At 48.2% G+C, this 20252-nt stretch overlaps 1 protein-coding gene across 1 annotated transcript in view; it reads right to left on the bottom strand.

Annotated features, from left to right (window-relative positions):
* Window positions 1-20252, bottom strand: part of kcnd1 (potassium voltage-gated channel, Shal-related subfamily, member 1) — a gene marked incomplete at both ends in the record, with an annotated part of 37285 nt that overhangs the window by 5087 nt on the left and 11946 nt on the right. Inside the window, 2 exons of the mRNA XM_083674815.1 lie at window positions 2236-2319; window positions 3242-3404. Coding sequence (XP_083530941.1) covers window positions 2236-2319; window positions 3242-3404 — 247 coding nt within the window. The remainder of the gene's footprint in view (window positions 1-2235; window positions 2320-3241; window positions 3405-20252) is intronic.

Here is a 20252-nt window from a genome sequence, read left to right as displayed (position 1 = left end):
TAGGCTACGCTAGGTTACGCTAGGCTACTCTAGGCTACTCTAGGCTATGCAAGGCTATGCTAGGCTCTCACACAGCCTCGTAACTAGACATTCTAACATCAAACAACTGAGGATTACTCATTTCCTTGGAGTTAAGGAACCCAATTAAGTGGAGGGAGGCTGGTGGAGGTAGAAATCAGAGGACAGGCTCATAAAATGCATGGAATGGAATGAGGAATGCTACCAAACACGTGTGAGATTAATAATCTTATTATTATAAGATATTATACAAATAATATAAATAATATGTTGTTCAGGTTTTATTTCATGAAAATATACAGCATTAAAGATGTTGACAAATCCTGAGCAGTGAGATAAACCAGTGAATAGCTAACATGTAACTATAGCAACTGTGGTTGTTGTGGTCCCTGTTGCTAACATCGTTACCTCCACGTGTCAATAACCATCTGCTTCCTGTCCCTATGAGTCCTCTGGCTCCCTTACCTTACCTTACACACACACACGCACGCAGGCACACACACACACACACACACACCCACACCACCGCAATGGCCAGATACAAAACATACACTGGAGCTAACAGTATGTACCTTGATAAATAAACACACTTTGGCCTCCAATTTACATGTGCAAAGTCAGCCATCTTGATGATAATAATAATAATAATAATAATAATAATAATAATAATAATCGAATAGATACAATGACACATCATCCAATGGGAGTTTTGAATACTGCGACCAGCGTTTTGTGTTAACTAAAACTCTAGTTGAATAATGACCGTTTTCTCCAAAACATTCTTAAAGACGAGGTGCAATAACAACCATGCTGTGGAACGTTCTGAGTTTCAGGTGTGGTCTGCTGTAGAACGTTTTAAGTTGCCAGGTGTGGTCTGCTGTAGAACGTCTGTCTCATTCTGAGAATTATTGTATTATTAATTTTTGGACAAAAAAAAATGTACATGCTGTAAAGCACCAGTTCTCATTATTGCATTCTAATATGAATGCTCCCCCTGTTGTAATCAAGGGGGTATGAAGGATGAAATATGAATGATCAATGTGACATTTGAAGCCTTTGAAACTGTGGAACTAACTGATCCCTATGGTGTTATGAGGGGAGGCTCATTGTAATTCATGGATACACGTGTGATACCATTCCTTATTCCGCTCCATGCATTACAATGAGCCCGTCCTCTGATTTCTACCTCCACCAGCCTCCCCTGATCATTTGTGGGTCATATTCTTAGAGAATCAATGAGTTGATATCATGAAGCCCACTGAACAGCAAAACAAATTACAGATTGTTCCTTTAATGTACATTAGAGGGGGGACATTAAAGGTCAGATTGCTGGCTGGTCACTTGTTTCTGGTAGAAAGTATTTTAGATGGTAAAGTACAGTAAGACATCTGTCAGTCAGGTCAGTGTTTCTCCTACTGTTGAATAGGCAGGGTTAACCCTAACCCTAACCCTGGATGTTGATTTATGGGTCTCTGTACCGCCTGAGAACCTGGGGAATCTCCAGCAGGACATTTTGTCATTTCAAGAATCACTTAGTCTCACCATTGAACAGCAGAACAAATCACAGATTGTGTCTTTAATTGTGTAATAAAAGAGGTCAAAGTGCAGCAGAACCGGTCCTGCTGGTGCAGGGGCGCTGTGTGTGTGTGTGGGGGGGGGGAATCTGTCTAACTCTGAGGTAAATACAGTAATTACTGCCCAAGAACAAGCTACCATTGAAGGCACCATTAATGATGCCATGGTAACAAAAATGTCTCCTGGAACAGAAGGAGCGTGATGTCATCAGATCCCCTCTATGGGCCTCCTCTTCTCAAGATTCAACAGTGAAGGTAGAGTATTTACCAGGAGAGGCTGGTGGAGGTAGAAATCGGAGGACGGGCTCATTGTAATGCATGGAATGGAATGAGGAATGGTATCAAACACCATTTTCCATTCCATTCCATGCATTACAATGAGCCCATCCTCCGATTTCTACCTCCACTAGCCTCCCCTGGTATTTACCCTTTGTCGTTGCTGTGATCAGTGTGTTGTTTGTTCATACGAATATGAATGACTGAAGTGTAAAAGCCAAACATATTCGCACATAATCAAATGACAATCTCAGTATTCATACATACCATACATAAAATACCATATCTCAATAACCAAGGGCATTTCCACAACATTTTCATTTATATGAATATCTTAATAACACCTTAAAAAACGTACAAATCTTACCTGTAATCCCCCGTCCTCTTTGTACTGTAAGAAAGCATTGGTGGTCCCTTTTTTAGACATTCGAATCCTTGCAGCGCGCACTTTCTAGGGAACGGGGAAAGATTGGATTAAAACGCCTGTATCAGCAGTTCCACACAGCCAATGTGCTGCGTTGGGGGAACAAATATAAAACTGTCATTTCATCACTATCATGTGATTCAGTATGACAACCAATCTTTTTCTTTTCGCAAGTGCACCAAATTATTTACAAATGACACTGGTCAATCACACATAAGAATCACACATAGACCCCCCCCCCCCCCCACACACACACACACACACACACACACCCCGGCACCCCAAGACACTTATTGACAACCCCCCCCCGGCCCCAAACAAATTTAATGCAAAACAATGCAAATACACAGCAGTGGGGGAACCTAAATTAGATAGCTGTATGGACTTCATTTTCCTTGTGCAAAATAACATAACCCACAAACTCTGTAAAAACCAGGTGCACTCACCAGCTTTGGGACTGTATATTCATGTCACCTTTCGGTGCATTTGGCAGATCTTTCTAAACGTTGGCCCTTCATTAGGGTTAGGGTTAGGGTTAGGGTTAGGGTTATTCATTAGGCCACCAGAGACCAGCCACTTCCTGAAACTCTTCTGAAGGAAAATACCAAAGTTGAACAGATGTCAACTCAATTTAGTTGAGAACAGTGCATTTTGAGTAAGTTTTGCACAAGCAAAATGTCGCCCGTGGTATTGTCATCGCTTGACGCAAAATATATCTTGGATATATTGACGTAACCTCAGGATATATTAAAGTAACCTCAGGATATATTTAAATGTATTTTTTACCAGAACAACATTGTATCTTCTCCTTCACATGCACTGACTGAACAATTCCCGGTAAAATTAAAAAAAATCGGAAAAGTTTTTCCAGGAACATTTTCGAAACTCACCGGGAATATTCCCTCCCTTTTCGCTAAACAACCCGACTACCTGGGCCTCTCTAGTTTACCTGCTGAGCCCGCATCTTGTCTGCCCTTTGGTTCTGGTGATAGATCCGGCTGAAGTTGGAGACTATAACAGGTACAGGCAGAGCAATCACCAGCACACCACTGAGCGAGCAGATGGAGCCGAATATCTTGCCTGCGATGGTGCTGGGCACCATGTCTCCATACCTGCAGGCAGAAACAACAGGTGGAGTGAGACGCTGTACGCAGCACTGCCAGGGAACGGCCAGAACTCGAAGAGCAGGACAGTCTGGAGCTGGACAGTAGGACAGTCTGGAGTAGGACAGTAGGACAGACTGGAGCTGGACAGTAGGACAGTCTGGAGTAGGACAATAGGACAGTCTGGAGTAGGACAGTAGGACAGTCTGGAGCTGGACAGTAGGACAGTCTGGAGTAGGACAGTAGGACAGTCTGGAGCTGGACAGCAGGACAGTCTGGAGTAGGACAGTAGGACAGTCTGGAGTAGGACAGTCTGGAGCTGGACTGTAGGACAGCAGACAGTCTGGAGTAGGACAGTAGGACAGTCTGGAGTATGACAGTCTGGAGCTGGACTGTAGGACAGTAGGACAGTCTGGAGCTGGACAGTAGGACAGTCTGGAGTATGACAGTCTGGAGCTGGACTGTAGGACAGTAGGACAGTCTGGAGCTGGACAGTAGGACAGTCTGGAGTAGGACAGTAGGACAGTCTGGAGTAGGACAGTAGGACAGTCTGGAGTAGGACAGTCTGGTGTAGGACAGTAGGACAGTCTGGAGTAGGACAGTCTGGAGCTCGACAGTAGGACAGTCTGGAGTAGGACAGCAGACAGTCTGGAGTAGGACAGTAGGACAGTCTGGAGTAGGACAGTCTGGAGCTGGACTGTACAACAGTAGGACAGTCAGGAGATGGACAGCAGGACAGTCTGGAGTAGGACAGTCTGGAGTTGGACAGTAGGACAGCAGGACAGTCTGGAGTAGGACAGTCTGGAGTAGGACAGTCTGGTGTTGGACAGTAGGACAATCTGGAGTAGGACAGTCTGGTGTAGGACAGTCTGGAGTAGGACAGCAGGACAGTCTGGAGTAGGACAGTAGGACAGTCTGGAGTAGTACAGTAGGACAGTCTGGAGTAGGACAGTAGCACAGTAGGACAGTCTGGAGCTGGACAGTAGGACAGTCTGGAGTAGGACAGTAGCACAGTAGGACAGTCTGGAGTAGGACAGTAGGACAGTCTGGAGTAGGACAGTCTGGAGTAGATCAGTCTGGAGCTGGACAGCAGGACAGTCTAGAGTAGGACAGTCTGGAGTAGGACAGTAGGACAGTCTGGAGTAGGACAGTAGCACAGTAGGACAGTCTGGAGTAGAACAGTCTGGAGCTGGACAGCAAGACAGTCTGGAGTAGGACAGTAGGACAGTCTGGAGTAGGACAGTAGGACAATCTGGAGAAGGACAGTAGGACAGTCTGGAGTAGGACAGTCTGGAGTAGGACAGTAGGACAGTCTGGAGTAGGACAGTCTGGAGCTGGACAGTAGGACAGTCTGGAGTAGGACAATAGGACAGTAGGACAGTCTGGAGTAGGACAGCAGGACAGTCTGGAGAAGGACAGTAGGACAGTCTGGAGTAGGACAGTCTGGAGTAGGACAGCAGGACAGTCTGGAGTAGGACAGTCTGGAGTAGGACAGTAGGACAGTCTGGAGTAGGACAGTCTGGAGTAGGACAGTCTGGAGTAGGACAGTAGGACAGTCTGGAGTAGGACAGTCTGGAGAAGGACAGTAGGACAGTAGGACAGTCTGGAGTAGGACAGCAGGACAGTCTGGAGTAGGACAGTCTGGAGCTGGACAGTAGGACAGTCTGGAGTAGGACAATAGGACAGTAGGACAGTCTGGAGTAGGACAGCAGGACAGTCTGAAGAAGGACAGTAAGACAGTCTGGAGTAGGACAGTCTGGAGTAGGACAGCAGGACAGTCTGGAGTAGGACAGTCTGGAGTAGGACAGTAGGACAGTCTGGTGTAGGACAGTCTGCAGTAAGTGGAGATTTTGGAATTATTCAATCATTATTCAGAGTAGAACAGAATTAGAGAGACAACAGTTTCGGCCTAGAGTCATTAAGATTAATAATTCATATTCAAATGAGCCAAAATCTTGAAAAAGTGACACCGTTTTCTCAGGTCTTGAGAATAAACCTCACGTGTCAACATATTGTAGAATATGACACTGTAGACTGGAAATACTGTAAATATTCAAGATACAGTAGAATAGAGATACTGTAGATATTAGAGACAGAGGTAGATATTAGAGATAGAGATAGATATTAGAGGTAGATATTAGAGATAGAGATAGATATTAGAGGTAGATATTAGAGATAGTGATAGATACTAGAGATATTAGAGATAAAGGTAGATATTAGAGATATGAGAGATAGAGGAATATGTTAGAGATATGAGATATAGAGGTAGATACTCGAGATATTACAGATAGAGGTAGATATGAGAGATATTACAGATAGAGGTAGATACTCGAGATATTACAGATAGAGGTAGATATGAGAGATATTACAGATAGAGGTAGATATGAGAGATATTACAGATAGAGGTAGATATGAGAGATATTAGAGATAGAGGTAGATATTAGAGATATTAGAGAGATGTAGATATTAGAGATATGAGAGATAGAGGAATATGTTAGATATATGAGAGATAGAGGTAGATATGAGAGATATTACAGATAGAGGTAGATATTAGAGATATTAGAGATAGAGGTAGTTATAAGAGATATTAGCGATACAGTGCAAATAAACGTCTGCGAGTGAAAACATGTCAATAATCATCTTCTGTGTTTTATTTAGAACTAAAACACAAACATGAACCCTAAAACTCAAACATACAATTAAGACAATACAAATATACAATACAGATTACATAGCATTCCTGTTTCTCTCCTTCACTCATTTTACACGGGTGCACGAACCCACCCAATCACACTCACACACACACACACACACACACACACACATACACACAGGTTGCTAGTGGATTGCCTCATGCATTACACCATCCGCCCTCTCTCTTGTCTCATTGGCCGGCCGGGTCCATAAATCAAAGGGTGCTGAGCCGAGAGAGAGGGATGAAAAAGAAGGTGAGAAGAGAGGAAGGTCTGCTGTGGAGGGAGGGACTCTAACCCTAACCCTTACCCTGCTGTGGAGGGAGGGACTCCTGCCTTCTGACCAGCTGTGTGTCAGAAACACAACATAACACAACATTACACCCCTCTCCACATGTCAGAAACACAACACTGACCCTGACCCTGACCCTGACCCTGACCCTGACCCTGACCCTGACCCTGACCCTGATCCTAACCCTAACCCTAACCCGAACCCGAACCCTAACCCTGTGGGAACATATTGAGATCTTCTTATATAAGTTCAAGTGTATTTGACAGTATGCAGCAGGGGAGCCCCCCCCCCCAAATAGATTTGATTTACTGCTTCAATTTGCAGTTGCTGATGGATTCGTCTCCTCTCCGGCCGGGGAAGCAGGAGCAGAATGCTGAGAGGAAGACTCTCCTGATGGGAACGCTAATGGACGTTCTACAGGGCAGAGACATCTGTAAACCACTCAAGCCTCCAACACCGTACTACAGTTAGAAGAAGCCTTCAACACCGTACTACAGTTAGAACAAGCCTCCAACACCATACTACAGTTAGAACAAGGCTTCAACACCGTACTACAGTTAGAACAAGCCTTCAACATCGTACTACAGTTAAAACAACACAGGGATGGGGGAGGAGACCAACCCTTGGTGGATGGTGGACCTCAGTGTTAGACCTCAGTGTTAGACCTCAGTGTTGGACCTCAGTGTTAGACCTCAGTGTTGGACCTCAGTGTTAGACCTCAGTGTTAGACCTCAGTGTTGGACCTCAGTGTTGGACCTCAGTGTTGGACCTCAGTGTTGGACCTCAGTGTTGGACCTCAGTGTTAGACCTCAGTGTTGGACCTCAGTGTTAGACCTCAGTGTTGGACCTCAGTGTTGGACCTCAGTGTTGTTTCTATTCTGCTTCAGGTTAGGCTAACCCTAACCCTAACCCTTCAGGTATTCATCTTCATTGATGACAGTTACATCGTTCCAAACAGCCCTGGCACATCTTAGCTGTTCATCATATTCACGTCTATGGGACTTTATGAAGTGGAAAAACATTATTATTTGAGATAATTCATCTAACTGATATTATTATCTTCATAACGACAACAAAAGCCTGCCCATCCAGAGAAAAGTTCATTGCATTTCCCTCTGAATCAAAAAAGCAGAATGTTAGCAACATTTTATCTGATGCTACGAGTTTAGGAGACAAAGCCACCGCCTGTCAAAGCCACCGTCTGTCAAAGCCACCGCCTGTCAAAGCCACCGCCTGTCAAAGCCAACGCCTGTCAAAGCCACCGCCTGTCCCCTGCGTCTCAGAAACACACTCATCAACCACAAAAGAAGAAGAAAAAATCAAATCTGTTTGCTCAAATCCTGCAATCTTGCCTGATGCTTTTTATGTGAAGATCTTGTCTACTGTGTGTTTTCACTACCGTCCTCCCTCTCTCTCTCTCCCTCTCTCTCTCCCTCTCTCCCTCCCTCTCTCTCTCTCTCTCTCTCTCTCTCTTCCACAGCCCTAAAGGGGCTTGCTGCTCCCTGGACCAATCTGCATCAACCCTGGACCCTAATCTGGAGCCCACAGTGGAGGAGAGGAACCTCCCCCAGCCTCCCCTGGTGTTCTACCTCCACCAGCCTCCCCTGGTGTTCTACCTCCCCCAGCCTCCCCAGGTGTTCTACCTCAACCAGCCTCCCCTGGTGTTCTACCTCCCCCAGCCTCCCCAGGTGTTCTACCTCCACCAACCTCCCCTGGTGTTCTACCTCCTCCAGCCTTGCCTGGTGTTCTACCTCCCCCAGCCTCTCCTGGTGTTCTACCTCCCCCAGCCTCCCCTGGTGTTCTACCTCCCCCAGCCTCTCCTGGTGTTCTACCTCCCCCAGCCTCCCCTGGTGTTCTACCTCCCCCAGCCTCCCCTGCGTATCTCATGTGTTGTTATGATTGGGGAGTGGAGCGAGTCCCCCAGCAGGAGGCAGGCAGCCTGGCCTAGATGACGGCCGGAAGGGGGTCAAGGAGGGTTGGGAGAGAGAGAGAGAGAGAGAGAGAGAAAGACAGAGAGAGAGAGAGAAAGGGAGAGAGAAGAGAGCGAGAGAGAGGGGGAGGGTGAGAGAGAGAGAGGGAAAGGGTGAGTGAACCGAGAAATGAGTGAAAACTGTTTTTTCCAGTAATAGTCCTTTACAGTTCAATGCTTCACAGGACCTGTTTGTAACATGTTTTAAACTCAGCCGTGTTAAAGCAGCTTAGCAGTTACACACACACACACACACACACACACACACACACACACACACACACACACACACACACACACATCAGACTGGGAAGACAGGTACAGTAGGGGGGAGGAGGAGGAGGAGGAGGGGGAGGGGGAGGAGCCTGATGCTGTTAATGATTTTAGGACCAGCTAGGCACCTGGGTACCACCACCAAAACTCTCTCTGTCTCTTTCTCTCTCTCTCTCTCTCTCTCTCTCTCTCTCTCTCTCTCTCTCTCTCTGTCTCTCTGTCTCTCTCTCTGTCTCTCTCACTCTCTTTCTCTCTCTCTCTGTCTCTCTCTCTCTCTTTCTATCTCTCTCTCTCTGTCTCTCTGTCTCTCTCTCTCTGTCTCTCTCTCTGTCTCTCTCTCTCTCTCTCTCTATTTCTCTCTCTCTCTCTCTCTCTCTGTCTCTCTCTCTGTCTCTCTCTCTCTCCCTCTCTCTCTCTTTCTCTCTCCCTTTCTGACTGAGGTTGACATAACAACGTGGATGACACAGACGTTGTCTTCGATCATTGAGAGTCATGAAGAGTCGTGAAGAGTCATGAACAGTCATGAAGAGTCATTCAGATTCCTGGGGACAATCATTTCAAAGGACCTCAGGTGGGCGGAGAACATCAACTCCACCATCAAGAAGGCCCAGCAGAGGATGTTCTTCCTGCGGCAGCTGAAGAAATTCAACATGCCGCAGAAAGTGATGGTTGAGTTCTACACGGCCATCATTGAGTCCATCCTCAGCTCATCAATCACAGTCTGGTTCGCTGCCTCCACTGCCAAGGACAAAGGCAGACTGCAGCGGATCATTCGGTCAGACAAGAAGGTCATCGGCTGCAACCTGCCATCTTTCCTGGACCTGTTCCACTCCAGGACCAGTAAGAGAGCAGGAAAGATCATCGCTGATCCTTCCCATCCTGGTCACAACCTCTTCCAGAGACTTCCTTCCGGCAAAAGGTTCCGGTCAATCAAGACTAAAACCTCGCGCCACCTCAACACTCTCTCTGACCCCCCCCCCCCACCCTGTCACACAAACAATGCACTGACAGTGTAATTTATAATTATTTAAAATTATTCTAATTGATAGTGTACATGCCCCACAACCATTTCACAGCCTCTAGCCTCATTGCCATTTAGTCTCACACAGCCTACAAGATGTATTGTTCTGCTGCTCTTTTTGTAAATTTGTAAATTTGTTATTGCTATTTTGTTAATACTTTGCTATTTTGTACATTTCTTGTCAATATTTGCTATTTGTTTTTTATGTCAATTTCCTGTATGTGCAAATATACTTGGCCAAATAAAAGTCTCTGGATAAAACGAATTTGTTCTTTATTTTAATTTATTGTTCCTTCCCTTAACGGAGCAGAGATCTGCCACTTCTGGTCACCGTGACGACATTCAGTTCCAAGTTCCAAACAACAACAACCTGATATTAACAGGACACATCACGTCCTTCCATCCACACCAGGTGGACGTCCTTCTGTGGATCAGATCCGCCACAACAACACTTCACTGGAGGTCATTCTAGAAGCACTCTTGTTCCGTTGGGAAGCTCATTCTACTGGAAACACGGAAGCAAAGGATGAGTTACAAATAATCATCTAAAAAAAGCTTCCGTCTCACAATTTCAAAATAGAACTGGTCCTCAGTGGCTGTTTTCATTTCTTCAACAAAAGCAAAAACGCTTTCACAAGATAGTATTATCACCTCCCTCTTTCTTCTCCTCCTCTTCCTCCTCCCCCTCCTTCTCCTCCTCCCCCCCTCCTCCTCCTCCTCCCCCTCTTCCTCCTCCTCCTCCTCCTTCTCCTCCTCCTCCCCCTCTCCTCCTCCTCCTCCCTCTCCCTCTCCTCCTCCCCCTCCTCCTCTTCTTCCTCCTCCCCCTCCTCCCCCTCCTCCTCTTCCTCCTCCTCCTCTTCCTCTTCCTCTTCCTCCTCCTCCTCTTCCTCCTCCTCCTCTTCCTCTTCCTCTTCCTCCTCCTCCTCCTCCTCCTCCTCCACCTCTTCCTCCTTCTCTTCCTTCTCCTCCTCTTCCTCCTCCTCCCCCTCCTCCCTCTCCTCTTCCTCCTCCTTCTCCTCTTCCTCCTCTTCCTCCTCCTCCTCCTCTTCTTCCTCTTCCTCCTCCAACTGAAACTGCTATACAGTACAGTAGTGAGGATTCAGGGGAAGTTGGTGGAGGTAGAACACCAGGGGAGGCTGGTGGAGGTAGAACACCAGGGGAGGAAGAGGAGGAGGAGGAGGAAGAGGAGAAGGAGGAGGAAGAGGAGGGGAAGGAGGAGGAGGAAGAGGAGGAGGAGGAAGAAGAAGAGGAGGAGGGGGTTGTGAAAAGAAACTACAATCCAACCAGGGGAGGCTGGTGGAGGTAGAACACCAGGGGAGGAAGAGGAGGAGGAGGAGGAAGAGGAGAAGGAGGAGGAAGAGGAGGGGAAGGAGGAGGAGGAAGAGGAGGAGGAGGAGGAAGAAGAGGAGGAGGGGGTTGTGAAAAGAAACTGCAATCCAACCAGGGGAGGCTGGTGGAGGTAGAACACCAGGGGAGGCTGGGGGAGGTAGAACACCAGGGGAGGCTGGGGGAGGTAGAACACCAGGGGAGGCTGGGGGAGGTAGAACACCAGGGGAGGCTGGTGGAGGTAGAACACCAGGGGAGGCTGGGGGAGGTAGAACACCAGGGGAGGCTGGGGGAGGTAGAACACCAGGGGAGGCTGGTGGAGGTAGAACACCAGGGGAGGCTGGGGGAGGTAGAACACCAGGGGAGGCTGGTGGAGGTAGAACACCAGGGGAGGCTGGGGGAGATAGAACACCAGGGGAGGCTGGGGGAGGTAGAACACCAGGGGAGGCTGGGGGAGGTAGAACACCAGGGGAGGCTGGTGGAGGTAGAACACCAGGGGAGGCTGGGGGAGGTAGAACACCAGGGGAGGCTGGGGGAGGTAGAACACCAGGGGAGGCTGGGGGAGGTAGAACACTAGGGGAGGCTTTTCACATTTCTTTTCACAACCAACCAGTTTTTTTCAATTCAACCAGTTTTTCAACAAAATATCAACATTGGAAATAAATCAGTAGCCCTTTTCATAATGATGCTAGTCTTCAGCCCTCATCAGCACTCGTCTGTACATATTTACACAGGGAGTGGCTCTTCTCACCTGCTCTGGGGCTCAGTACAATATACAACTTCTCTACGAGTGACTGCTTCTTGAATGAGTGCCTAATTATGGCTAAAATCATTTTAGTGTGCAGAGCACAAAATGATAAATAATGTATGACACAGTGCAGGTGGTTGTACACCAGCAGAGCCTTGCCCTAGCCCTGCTCTGTCCCTCCCCCAGCCCAGGGTTAGGGTTAGGGTTAGGGTTGTACACCAGCAGAGCCTTGCCCTAGCCCTGCTCTGTCTCTCCCCCAGCCCAGGGTTAGGGTTAGGGTTAGGGTTAGGGTTAGGGTTAGGGTTGTACACCAGCAGAGCCTTGCCCTAGCCCTGCTCTGTCCCTCCCCCAGCCCAGGGTTAGGGTTAGGGTTAGGGTTGTACACCAGCAGAGCCTTGCCCTAGCCCTGCTCTGTCTCTCCCCCAGCCCAGGGTTAGGGTTAGGGTTAGGGTTAGGGTTAGGGTTAGGGTTAGGGTTGTACACCAGCAGAGCCTTGCCCTAGCCCTGCTCTGTCTCTCCCCCAGCCCAGGGTTAGGGTTAGGGTTAGGGTTAGGGTTGTACACCAGCAGAGCCTTGCCCTAGCCCTGCTCTGTCTCTCCCCCAGCCCAGGGTTAGGGTTAGGGTTAGGGTTAGGGTTAGGGTTAGGGTTGTACACCAGCAGAGCCTTGCCCTAGCCCTGCTCTGTCTCTCCCCCAGCCCAGGGTTAGGGTTAGGGTTAGGGTTAGGGTTAGGGTTAGGGTTAGGGTTGTACACCAGCAGAGCCTTGCCCTAGCCCTGCTCTGTCTCTCCCCCAGCCCAGGGTTAGGGTTAGGGTTAGGGTTAGAGTTAGGGTTAGGGTTAGGGTTAGGGTTAGGGTTAGGGTTAGAGATACTGCAGCCCCCTCACTGTCTGGCATTCACTTTGGGTGGCTCAGGTTGTAAGTTTGGGTCAGGGGAAGACATTAGCAAATATTAGCATAAGCAACAACAATTATATGTGTTCTGTGAATTAGAAGATCCCCCAGCTCCTTATAACTCCTGACTCTATAACTCCTTTATAACACCTATATAACACTTTATAACTCCTTTATAACACTATAACTCCTTGAGTAGAGTGACTCCTCTTAAGCATCACCAGACTCCCTCCATCCCTCCATCCCTTCATCCCTCCTCTTCTCTCCTCTACCCTCAGGTCACTTCTGTACCTCCCTCCCTCCATGCCTCCCTCCCTCCCTCTCTCCCTCCCTCCCACCCACCCTCCCTCCCTCCCTCCCTCCCTCCCTCCCTCCTCAGATCTCCTATACTGCTCTGCTCTGTGACCTCTGCCTGTCCATAGAAGACTGTACAGCAGGATGAGGATGAACACTGAAGTCATTATCTGAACTATGGAGCCAGGAAGCCTTCACCTGTCTAGGGAGGGGAGCACTGAGAGAGAGAGAGAGAAGGGGTCAGGGTCAGGGTCAGAGTCAGGGTCAGGGTCAGAGTCAGGGTTAGGGTCAGGGTTAGGGTTAGGGTTAGGGTTAGGGTTAGGGTTAGAGAAAGAGAGAGAGAACGAGAGAGAGAGGGGGGATGGGAGAGAGAGAGAGGAGGGGAGAGAGTGAGAGAAAGAAAGAGAAAGAAAGAAAGAGTGAAAGAGAGAACGCAGACAGAGAGGTTCTTGGCTGTGTTGTGGGAGCCAGATTGAGACGATACGAGTCCACTTGTGATGACTAAGGCAGCGAGAGAGAGAGAGAGAGAGAGAGAGAGAGAGAGAGGATCTTTATCAACTGGATCTCATAAACGACCTCCATATAAATTGATTTAAGAAGGAGAGGAGGAAGGACAATTAAAGTCAATGTTTACTGCATCCAGTGACTAAGCATTAACTGCAGGTCTGTACCACAGGATGAAACGGTTATACTTTACAAAAGGCACATAGTTGTAATGTATTATTCTGCATTATAATGCACACTCTGAAAGACTTCTAAGCATCCAGAGTGCTAATGTTGAACTGCAGGCCTCTCTTCCACAAGATGCAATGGTATTACTTTACACAAACCACACAGTTAGAACGCATCATAATGCACTGTTTGCTTTATAACCCCCCAGCTTGACCAGGCTGCAGACATCTCTTCATAAACAGGAATATCAGGGGTCAGCCCAGTGTCTGTAGGGAGGGTCAGTGTCTGTAGGGAGGGTCAGTGTCTGTAGGGAGGGTCAGTGTCTGTATCAAGTCTCTATGCTGATGGTTGTTTCAGCAGCGACATATGTGGTTTAATTGGACACAGGTTAGTTTTAGGCTTAATCTGTAGGGAAACAAGACCAGTATGCAGTCCATTTGTTGTATTTGAAAGAAAGAGGAGAGATTATCAGCATAAATTGTTCAACGTTATTGTTCTCTGTGTTAATGAGTTTAAGTACGGTAGTTGTTTAATATTTGCTTGTGTAAGCAATTACTACACAAACTGCATTTGTATGGTACATTGCCTAGACATACAATAAGACATTATGTTAAGATAAACCATCGAAATTGGTCCATTCAAACCTACTCAGGTTAACTTACTGGTGCCAATAATCATAATCCTAACAAACAACATGGGGTGCAATTTATCTTTTTTTTTTTTTTAAACATTACATTAAAATTCTTGTCCTGGTGGCTTTTCAGTACTTTGTTAAACAGCAGCCTGGACTGCAGCAGTCCAGGTCAAAGGTCACACTCAGTTCAACTGTTCATGTTAGATTTTGTACATAATATACACAAGGCTTCTGGTTCGTATGAGCTGGCTGACCTTTGACCTGTGTGTGGTAAATGAGTTCTGAGAACCAGCATCTGGTTTCCCTCCAAACATCAGTTCTAGAACTAGAGGCTGAAATATATTGTGTATAGGTATAGTTACATCTCCCCACAGTATATAGCTTGGGGCATATAGCAAAAAATAAATAAATATAAATTCTATAGTACTAGAAGCTAAAATATGCAACATATGCCAATACAGCTTGGGGCATACGTAAAGAGTGTAACAAAAGGCAGAGGACCACCCCCCCTAACCCTAGGCAGAGGACCACCCCCCCTAACCCTAGGCAGAGGACCACCCCCCCCCCCCCTAACCCTAGGCAGAGGACCACCCCCCTCCCCTCCCACCCCCCCTAACCCTAGGCAGAGGACCACCCCCCCTAACCCTAGGCAGAGGACCACCCCCCCCCTAACCTTAGGCAGAGGACCACCCCCCCCCCCTAACCCTAGGCAGAGGACCACCCCCCTCCCCTCCCACCCCCCCTAACCCTAGGCAGAGGACCACCCCCCCTAACCCTAGGCAGAGGACCACCCCCCCTAACCCTAGGCAGAGGACCACCCCCCCCTAACCCTAGGCAGAGGACCAGCCTCCCTAACCCTAGGCAGAGGACCACCCCCCCCTTAACCCTAGGCAGAGGACCACCCCCCTCCCCTCCCACCCCCCCTAACCCTAGACAGAGGACCACCCCCCCTAACCCTAGGCAGAGGACCACCCCCCCTAACCCTAGGCAGAGGACCACCCCCCCTAACCCTAGGCAGAGGACCACCCCCCCCCTAACCCTAGGCAGAGGACCACCCCCCCTAACCCTAGGCAGAGGACCACCCCCCCCCTAACCCTAGGCAGAGGACCACCCCCCCCTAACCCTAGGCAGAAGACCACCCCCCCTAACCCTAGGCAGAGGACCACCCCCCCTAACCCTAGTCAGAGGACCACCCCCCCTAACCCTAGGCAGAGGACCACCCCCCCTAACCCTAGGCAGAGGACCACCCCCCCCTAACCCTAGGCAGAGGACCACCCCCCCTAACCCTAGGCAGAGGACCACCCCCCCTAACCCTAGGCAGAGGACCACCCCCCTCCCCTCCCACCCCCTCTAACACGGCAGCAGAAGACAGATCATCAAAGAGCAGGGTTGAACACACGACCACCGCGGCTTCACATGGATTTTTACTTCACAAGAAGTTTGTAAATATAGCACACTGCCGTGAAGGGTTAATGCAATAAACAGGAATCGCCAGCGATTTCAACAAATAATACATTTATGCATTTTTTAAAAGCACACGGTAGAAATATTAGGTAACACTAATGCACAGACAGTTCTGTACTACACCTAGTATACAGTATGAGCAGATGTTTCAACACACGTTTGTTACCATTCCTCATTCCATGCCTTGCATTACAATGAGCCCATCCTCCGATTTCTACCTCCACCAGCCTCCCAGACCCAGCTTCATCTCTCTCTAAGTTTATTTAAGGTGTTAGGAGGCCCGTTATCATTTATGAATGATTGTATATATAGTACGCTTTTATATAACCCTAGCAGAATAATACATCGACCTTCTGCTGCTGAAGCTGTCCAGAACAAACACAGTCATTACGTAAGACTCCTGGTTCCCTAGTCACAAAGCTTCCCAGAGAACTGTAGGAGTGCTGATCTGGGATCAGTTTTGCTCTTCGGTTCATATTGACTCAGATATTATGGGCAGGCCTGGAGCTTGGGGAGCTGATCTGGGATCAGATGCTTTTATGAATAGGAGGCCTGACTGCTTCAGTTAGAGTCCTGCTTCAGTTAGAGTCCTGTTTCAGTTAGAGTCCTGCTTCAGTTAGAGTCCTGACTGCTTCAGTTAGAGTCCTGCTTTAGTTAGAGTCCTGACTGCTTCAGTTAGAGTCCTGCTTCAGTTCGAGTCCTGACTGCTTCAGTTAGAGTCCTGCTTTAGTTAGAGTCCTGACTACTTCAGTTAGAGTCCTGCTTTAGTTAGAGTCCTGCTTTAGTTAGAGTCCTGACTGCTTCAGTTAGAGTCCTGCTTCAGTTAGAGTCCTGACTGCTTCAGTTAGAGCCCTGCTTTAGTTAGAGTCCTGACTGCTTCAGTTAGAGCCCTGCTTTAGTTAGAGTCCTGACTGCTTCAGTTAGAGTCCTGCTTTAGTTAGAGTCCTGACTGCTTCAGTTAGAGTCCTGCTTTAGTTAGAGTCCTGACTGCTTCAGTTAGAGTCCTGCTTCAGTTAGAGTCCTGACTGCTTCAGTTAGAGTCCTGCTTCAGTTAGAGTCCTGACTGCTTCAGTTAGAGTCCTGCTTCAGTTAGAGTCCTGACTGCTTCAGTTAGAGTCTTGCTTCAGTTAGAGTCCTGACTGCTTCAGTTAGGGACGTTTCAATCATGGCTCTAATGGTAGATTTGCTCCAGAAGCAGTGGAAAGGTGCCATCAATGTAATTGTCTGATGAAATGGTTCAAGGGGGAAGTGGAGCCATCATGGTTCTGATGGGCCTGAGGACGGACCGCAAAGATCAGAAGGATGCAAACACATTTCTTGAGAAGCAGTGAACAAAAAATAACACTGTGCTTTGTGTGTTCAAAATATGTGCATTAGCTAGCAAGCTAGAATCAGAACGTAAACCTAATGCTACTAACTACTGCTGTCCTAAAAAATACATATAAACAAAGTCCTTCAATCCAAAAAGACGTCAGTTTCAAGTTCTGCAAACTGATTGTCAAATCCACAATGTGATGTACACGATTTTTTTACGTTGTCTGCATCTTGGTCTTACCCTGGAGTCACACCTCAAAGAAAGATACCACAGATTCTCTCTCCTCTCTTTTTCACAACCTCCATCAAAACAGTCTCATATTCTGCAATGACTTATTGATAGGAAGCGCATAAAAGTTGCAGGAGGAAGGATTGGTATTGCATGTTCCTCTGCTAGCCCCGCCCTGATATTTCATTGTTTACATCACCTGCCTCTTCTCTCTCCTTCTGCGATCTTGTACCACGCAACACAAGTGGAGCATTAACAACCTGACACAGCCCATCCCAGCCCAGCCCAGTCCAGCCCAGCCTAGCCCAGCCCAGCCCAGCCCAGCCCAGCCCAGCCCTGCCCAGCCTAGCCTAGCCCAGCCCAGCCCAGCCCAGCCCAGCCCAGCCCAGCCTAGCCTAGCCCAGCCCTGCCCAGCCCAGCCTAGCCCAGCCTAGCCCAGCCCAGCCCAGCCCAGCCCAGCCTAGCCCAGCCCAGCCCAGCCCAGCCCAGCCTAGCCCAGCCCAGCCCTGCCCAACCCAGCCCAGCCTAGCCCAGCCCAGCCCTGCCCAACCCAGCCCAGCCTAGCCCAGCCCAGCCTAGCCCAGCCCAGCCCTGCCCAACCCAGCCCAGCCTAGCCCAGCCCAGCCCAGCCCTGCCCAACCCAGCCCAGCCTAGCCCAGCCCAGCCCTGCCCAACCCAGCCCAGCCTAGCCTAGCCCAGCCCAGCCCAGCCCAGCCCAGCCCAGCCTAGCCTAGCCCAGCCCAGCCCAGCCCAGCCCAGCCCAGCCCTGCCCAGCCCAGCCCAGCCCAGCCCAGCCCTGCCCAACCCAGCCCAGCCCAGCCCAGCCCAGCCCAGCCCAGCCCTGCCCAGCCCAGTGAGTGAACTGAAGCTGTCTGTAGAAAGTCTTTACTTGATTCCACTTTTAGAATGGAACAGTAGGGGGTTCTAGAATGGAACAGTAGGAGGTTCTAGAATGGAACAGTAGGAGGTTCTAGAATGGAACAGTAGGGGGTTCTAGAATGGAACAGTAGGAGGTTCTAGAATGGAACAGTAGGAGGTTCTAGAATGGAACAGTAGGAGGTTCTAGAATGGAACAGTAGGGGGTTCTAGAATGGAACAGTAGGAGGTTCTAGAATGGAACAGTAGGAGGTTCTAGAATGGAACAGTAGGGGGTTCTAGAATGGAACAGTAGGAGGTTCTATGTTGCAGTGTAGATGTGAACCTTGTGTCTGACACTCTTTGAATGGCTCTGGTGAGGTGATAGTGGTGTCATGGTGTTCAGTTTGTACAAGCACCAGTGAACAGTGGAGGTAGAAATCGGAGGACGGGCTCATTGTGATGCATGTAATGGAATGAGGAATGGTTTTAAACATGCGTGTTTGGAATAGAATGAGGAATTCCTCATTGATACCATTCCTCACAACCTGGCTGGGCAACCTAGACCAGAGAGAGGAGCGCCCCCTGCTGGTCCTCAGACACCACTAGTAATAACACGTCACGACTCACAAGTTAACTTTTCTAATCAAAAGGCCCCGACATATGTCAGATATCACTGACACATTAAAGACATATGTCAGATATCACTGACACATTAAAGATATATGTCAGATATCACTGACACATTAAAGATATATGTCAGATATCACTGACACATTAAAGACCAGACCGGTGCAGATGACGGCTCAGGTGGTTTCACAGAACTAATGCATCACAAAATCCAAGAGCAGAATGACTGCTCTGAAAACCATACTTTGAAACTTGTGATGCCAAATTGAGATCAGAGGCAGCTCTATAAATACACACCATACACCCACTGCCAGACTGCTGATTGGAGAGACAGAAGAACAATTCCCAAAAAAGAAATCTCGACCAGAATAGATGCTTTGAGACAATGTAGGGTCAATAGGTCAGCTGTTCTATGCCTGTCTCACACAGACTCTCTCAGACTCGCTGGGAGCCGCAGAGTCAAAGCAGTTGGCAAGGCAATAACACATACATAAGCGTGAGTACCTGTGAGAGACAAAGTTTGCTGTCAGGGTATTGAACAGCTGGTATTTCTACTACAGTTGTTGATGTTGTTGTTGTTGTTGTTGTGGTTATTATTTTCTCCGCCACAGCAGTGGAACGGCCAGTCACAGATAACAGGTTTCTAGACACAACAGACATTATTCTGATTGAGGATGGATTCATGTCTTCAACACAATGTTTACAGTGTGGAACTACACTAAGTTAACTGTGTCTCAAAGCTAACATGCTTTCTTGCAGCACAATCCCTGAAAGCCGCTATCTGCTTTTGATTGAAGTGAGGCTTTAGCTAAACTTCAGCCCCGCCCAGTGCTGAGCCCGGCCCAACCTGACAGGTGGGACTACACAGTACTACCATGCTGGAATTCTGCTGGAAGCGTTAGGATGTTTAACTTCCTGCTTAGTAGCATGGCCCGATAGCAACCACCATCTCCTGCAGTAGAGGCTGGTGGAGGTTAGGGTTAGGGCTGGTGGAGGTTAGGGTTAGGGCTGGTGGAGGTTAGGGTTAGGGCTGGTGGAGGACGGGCTCATTGTGATGCAAACACACGTTTGATACCATTCTTCATACCATTCCATGTCTCATTTTCTAAACATTAAACCAGCTGAAGGTAGCGGCTCGGAGGCTGTTTCAGCCTGTTGCCTGTTAAGTAAATATGTGCAGTAAAGAAACATGATTAAATTTGCAAGTATAGAGCTTTAATACGGCTTTAACATGCAGTTACTGTAGAAGAAGAACTGGAATCCAGTAATCCAGTTAAGCCAGGCTACTTCTCTCCATTCACATGTCATCATGACTAATGTTTCATTAGGGTTAGGGTTATGTTAGGGTTAGGGTTAGGGTTAGGGTTATGTTAGGGTTAACCCTAACCCTAAGCCAGGCTACTTCTCTCCATTCACGTGTCATCATGACTAATGTTTCATTAGCAAACACAAGAAGCCAAATCATATTTTTTCATGAAAATAAGGGAATGATACCATTCCTCATTCCATTCCATGCATTACAATGATCCTCCGATTTCTACCTCCACCAGC

This window comes from Argentina silus, assembly GCF_951799395.1.
Source record: "Argentina silus genome assembly, chromosome: 8".
Taxonomy (NCBI): Eukaryota; Metazoa; Chordata; class Actinopteri; order Argentiniformes; family Argentinidae; genus Argentina; species Argentina silus.
Note: the sequence above shows the minus strand (reverse complement) of the source record. Positions and strands in the feature narration are given on the sequence as shown.